Source organism: Electrophorus electricus, chromosome 1 (genome assembly GCF_013358815.1).
Source record: "Electrophorus electricus isolate fEleEle1 chromosome 1, fEleEle1.pri, whole genome shotgun sequence".
In the NCBI taxonomy this organism is placed as follows: Eukaryota; Metazoa; Chordata; class Actinopteri; order Gymnotiformes; family Gymnotidae; genus Electrophorus; species Electrophorus electricus.
The window spans coordinates 18054433-18060307 of record NC_049535.1 but is presented as its reverse complement, the minus strand read 5'-3'; the positions used below and the strand labels follow the sequence as shown (position 1 = coordinate 18060307).

The window sequence follows — 5875 nt, the reverse complement described above, 5'->3', positions numbered from 1 at the left end:
GCTGATATGCTCAGGTGACCCCGCCCACTTCAGAAGCGGTAAGTACAGACTGGTTCCAAATTCCCCAAGGTCCTAAATGCCCTAATGTACCTAATTCATATTCAATAATACGACATACACAGTATTAAAACTGTTACATGCAGAGTCAGTATTAAACGAATACAATATATGCAGCAAAACCTACATGACCAAAGACTTGTACAAGAGCAAAAAAAGAACAACAAAATGTGTCATATACATATAAAAATATAAATTTTTCTCCCTTTAATTTTATTTATATTATATGCTAAATAGGATTTTACATTGTTTTAAGTCCAGTCATATTGATTTACATTTCTAAAGTTTATCGTAACTAACAAAGACTAATGTTTGTGGGAAGGAGCATCAGGAGAGTTTATTCTAGTTGCTGGTTGCTGGTTTACTTGCTGAGTTCAGAGCAGCTCAGAGGTGTTGTAGCATAATGCTGCTTGCATATGGAACCACTTAACACTGCGTAATCCTGAGCTAACCAGCCTTGTCAGTGGACTCAGAATTCTCCATAGGGGAATTAGACCAGAATTCTGTTTTTCTGCATTGTGTCATATAAGCCTTACATGATAAATTAGTAAGAAAATCTATATGCATCATTTTACACTGTCAGGATTAAGCAGTATGCATTATGGAGCATGTAGCAGCTGCCAACAGCCCAGACTCTGCCCCCTGATCCACTCCAGCTGGCTTAGAGTAACCAAGCTCATTCAAACACGGTCCGCACCCTAATGCACTGCTGCCACGCTCAAGATCAGCCAGTCGTGTGTACCAGCAGAATATGAGCTCGACGCCTCTGCCGTTGAAGTAGAGGAGAAACTCACCGGCACCTGCAGGTTATGCTTCAGAGAGCAAGAAGTGTGTGAGCTCAGGTGAGGGCTGCATACAGAGGACAGCCGCAAACAGCTCTCTCTCTCTCTCTCTCTTCTCTCTCTCTTCTCTCTCTCTCTCTTCTCTCTCTCTCGCTCTCTCTCGCTCTCTCTCTCGCTCTCTCTCTCTCTCAGACCTTTGGCTGGCTTGTTTCTGATGTTCCCCAGAGCCGTTTTTTTTTACTTTACACATCCTATGTTTGAAAGAAGTTTGAACGAACGACAGAATCAGGTAACCCTGGATTAACACTGGATATGGATTAAGAATCTCATGTCAGTAGTAATTTACCATCAAAAATCTTTTGTTTAGTCTGAATTTAGGATCAATCCTGGTTTGGAAAACTGCTCTTTGGTGTCAAGAACCAATCGAATGACAACTGCATTTAAATCGATTTGTTCAACTTCTAAGTAACACATAAATGAATGAAGTGAAAGACTGAAAGAGATGGTGGTTTTCACCTGATCACAGAAGACTACGACATTACAGTGCACAGAGTGACAAAAACATGGCCGTCCATCTCATGCTGTGCTCCGGGACACGGACCGTCACGCTGGTTTTTCCTTTTGCCATTAAAGCCTCGTCAGAAAGAGCAACACATTTACATTACCTTGGCAACCGGGCAGGAGCTGCCAGTCCAGTTCAAGTTTTTTTTTCTTTTTATTAATTGAAGCGGCTATGTGCTCAACTGCAAATGGTCTGTACAATATCCCCCACCAGTGTGTACTGTACACACACACATACACACACGCATACAGAACAGGCACTGTAATTTATAACAGGCTTAAAAATAACATTTCAGAATACAGTGATCAGAGACTATTTGGTTCTACATCTGATTATTTAAAAGAGCAAGAACTGAGTTTCCTGTGTTTTTCATTTGAACAAAGGACAGCACAGGTTACATTATTCAGAGGTTACACGAGGTTACACGATTCCATGCATGTTCATTAGTTAAATCATAAAAATAAGACACATTTATAGACTGCAAGTACTGAAGTCACGGGAACATTCGACCCTGTAGCGATAAAAACACAGCATGAATACAAGAGTACAAAAGCGTGGCGGAGAGCAGAGACACCGTTAAGTTCATAAAATACAAACTGACTGCAGCCACTCCAATAAAAGTGTTCAGTCTTAAAATGATAAGGAAACTGAGACATATCGCAAAAGCTGGTGTCAGGGTACGGACGATGGTACCAGCTGCTGAGGACTCTGCCATGGCAACTTGATCCGACGCAGTGTAACCGTAGAATCAAGTAGAGAGAGGGATCCGATTGGCTCCAGGCACCACAGACAGATGGACAGACATCTGAATGACAGATATACTCCAACGTCTGTCTGCCACTTTCTGAGTCATACCTGGCTGGTTTTGTGGTCGAAGGAAATCAGAAAGTTCTGTTTCAAATGTACAGAGCACTCCCTTTAGCGAAGCAGGCTAACTTCAGGACAGATGGACCGGGCTCTGCCCTCACCCACACACCCAGACCGCTGTGCACCGAAGGCTTATGCGCAGTACTGTGCCAGTCATTCAGACACCTGAATGACAAAGAAGCGACTGCCAAACTGCCACTTTCTCACTCAGTCTAGTCTCAGTCTAGACTCAGTTTAGACTCACGCTGCCATGTAGCGTTACTTCAGCAGGAATGCCACACAGGGGCTTCTGAAGTGAGATGCACAAGTGAGCTCTGTTTGTCACAACATGACGAACACGCTTGTGTTGCGGAGGATAATGTGGAAGGAGGTGGACGCGCTTTAGGAAGCACACCAACAGGGGGAGCTCTGGAGTTACACAAACAGAGGACGAGATAAGGAAGGGCATCGGGTCACAGGTCGCAAGCGACTAAGATCACATGACACTGCAGCACCGACAGGTTTTCATCTTTGCGGCGTCCGCGCCCTCCGCCCGATTCGCACACGCCGCGTCTGTCAGCGGTGCCGCTTTGGAGGCCAGTAAGGGCTCATTCTCCAAACGTTGCCTGGTACCCTCTCCTGCCCTGTTCAAGGGGGTCTCCTGGAACTTGTTAGTGGAGAGTGGCGTGACCTGTACGTAGTGAAGGGCAGGCTCATGCACGGGGCCTGTGGAACACTGCATTCTGAAGAGCTCTAGAATCGGTGACACGTCATGGCCCTCTACTGTTTGACCGCGGAACTGCTCCATAGTGAGGGCAGGGATGGCATGCGCTACCTCGCCCTCCAGGACTCCGTAAGAGGGATTTTCCACCACACCGGAGGCTGTGGTGTCCGTGCCACAGTCTGTGTTGTTCGCTGTGCTGGTCGCAGTGCTGCTCACCCTGGTGAGGTCTGTGCTGGTGGCCGCACTCATGTCTGTGTTGTTCTCTTTCCTGTCGAGAACCGAGTCCAGTGCAGAACAGTCAGGGTCCACTGAAATTTGTAGATGGTTCCACACCTTTGCTGTTTGGTCCTCCTCCGCCGCCGCGTGCTCTCCTACAGCCTTGTCCCGCTTGGGAAGCTCTGTAATCTCATCTCCCTCGTCGGTGATGATCACTCTCTCCGCATGTATGATTGTGCTGCTGTCGTCGTCGTCACACACGCCCTGTCCCGGTTCCACGTCAGAGAAGCCCAGGAAGGTCAAGGTGATCGGCCCATCAGGGAACCCATTAGCATATGCCAGCCCGTCCTGCTGAGGGCCGCTGTGGGATCTCTCCTCTCCCACGGCTCCGTTGGTAAGAGGCAAGGCGGATGGGGTCACCACCACTTTCTGCAGACCATCTGTGGTCGGCTTCCCTTTCTCCTGTCCCCCCTGCACCAGATGACCTATGGAGAGATTGCGCAAAGTTCAAGAGTCGTGCGATTTCTGCAGAAAATGCCTTTCTTGGTTAGTTTAACTGTGTGGCGGGACATCAGTCTTAAGAAGAGAGAGGCAGGACAGGCAGAGGTAACAGAAGTTGCGACCTGGGTCTTATTCTTTCTTCCCTGCACATTTTAACTGCAGTCTCCCTTACGTACGTGCGTGTGTGTGTGTGTGTGTGTGGGTGTGGGTGTGGGTGTGGGTGTGTGTTTGTGTGTGGGTGTGTGTTTGTGTGTGAGTGTATGTGTGTGTGTGTGTGTGTGTGTGTGTGTGTGTGTGTGTGTGTGTGGGTGTGCATGCGTGTGTGTGCGTGTGGGTGTGCGTGCCTGTGTGTGTGTGTGTGTGTGTGTGTGTGTGGGTGTCTGTTTGTGTGTGAGTGTATGTGTGTATGTGTGTGTGTGTGTGTGTGTACGTGTGTGTGTGTGTGTGTGTGTGTGTGTGTGTGTGTGTGTGTGTGGGTGCGTGCGTGCTGTGATTGTCGATCCCTGTCTCTTTCTTAAGGCTCCTGCCGTCTATGGAGCTAGATGGTGCAGGACCAACGAGTTCACAGCTTCGCTGGTTCATGTCCCGTCCCCCCCCCCCCCTTTCTTGCTGGATCTGAATCTGAATTCGAATTTCCAAAATGAAATCTGTCCAAAACCCAGTCAGGGCCAGACGTGGTAATGTCTGTACACTATTTCAACAAGGAACGTGATAACTTTGGGCTAAGAGCTCTATGCACGCTTCTGATCCTTTTATGCACTTTGCCATAAAACACCACTATAAAACACCTTTAGTGCTCTCATCCACCAGGGGAGAAAAAATGACAATCTGGTGGGAACACTCGCTCACTGAACAGTGGGTACACTATCACTAACTATAACTCTCCCCTTGCATGAGAAATTTAGCTGGAAAGCATTTTACCTCATGTTTCTGCATTAGTGAGTCTCAAAATCTTAAAAGGCATTTTAGTTTTTTTTAAAAACACAAAAGATGTCTCTTCGGATACACAGTTTAGAGACAAACATATCAAGAAACATGAGAAGATGGCAGGTGTGGAAGCGGGCAGGTGGGCACAGGTGGATGCTGGGTAAACAGGATGCTTTCACTCACCAGCTGTGACTGGCTTCCCTGCGTCCCTTCCCTGTGAAACAGGAGAGACAGACAGCAGGTGGTTAGTCTCACACCAGTCTCTGCGGCCGTACGTGTGCACGGTGGAGGGTGGATTTAGTCTGGATGTGGGGGGTAGGGTGGACTTAGCATAGGCGTAATGCTGTTCCAGGGTCTACTTGTTTGGGAGCTGACTAGGCTCAGTAACAGTCTTCTGCTATCGTTTCCAGAGTGGTTTAACCTGTTCCCGGCGTTCATCACAATAAAAGGGGGACATGCGGGAGACTTTATGCTCAACCCCCTTTACCTTTCCAATGGTCCCTGATTTGCCGATTAACAATTCTGGATCAGAACACACTAGAACATGTTAACTGAGTAATGATGAGGGGGATAATGTAGCCGTTGACAACATCTGCAGGAGCCCCCGAGCTTACACTTTTAGTCTGCTTTTCGGACTTTGTAGGTTTTCTGCAAACATGTCATGCTTGGTGTTGAAATGCTTCACCCTCCACAGACTTGCATGAATGCCACTGGCAGCCTGTTGCTTTTGAAGTGTTTACACCCTGGAGCAAACTCGTTCCCAGAGACCGAGCCTCGTCTTTGGCGAGCGCCTGCTCCAAAACCTGTTTTTGTTCACACGGCAATGCAAGGGTAAACTTTTTTATCACCAATTTACATTCAATGCCCCCTGCTTCCTGTGGCTTCCTGTCAGGGGAGGTTTTTGTTTTGTTTTGTTTTAATCTGTTTATGATTGCACTGGCCATGGCTCGGGGCTACGCGCGGGCCGATTGTGAACCGCCAACCAGAGCTGAGTTGCCTCTGCAGAATTTTCCTTCCTGCAGTGAGAGCTCAGTGCCTGAGGACTCTCAGTGACATTAAAGCAATGGATTGTCAAAAAAAAACCAAAAAAACAGAGAGAGAAGATTAACGTGAAATAAACAAGAAAAAACAGTACTCTGTATTCAAGTCCAGAAGCATGTCAGATAATTGTGATAAATGTCCTTTGTTTTTTTTTTATTATGCTTGAAATTTTTGCATATTCAGTGGGATGTAACTAATTTATTTTGCTCATAATTTAAA

The 5875-nt window shown here is 47.0% G+C and overlaps 1 protein-coding gene across 2 annotated transcripts in view; it reads right to left on the bottom strand.

Moving 5' to 3' along the window:
* Positions 1-1573: 1573 nt before the first annotated feature.
* The window catches only part of palm3 (paralemmin 3), a 19396-nt gene continuing 15094 nt past the window's right edge, over positions 1574-5875 (bottom strand). For both annotated transcript variants that reach the window (XM_027028143.2, XM_027028142.2), the window contains exons 6-7: positions 4799-4829; positions 1574-3672 (exon numbers count right to left, since the gene is read on the bottom strand). In XM_027028143.2, the coding sequence (XP_026883944.2) occupies positions 2744-3672; positions 4799-4829 (960 nt within the window). In that variant the 3' untranslated portion in view covers positions 1574-2743. The remainder of the gene's footprint in view (positions 3673-4798; positions 4830-5875) is intronic.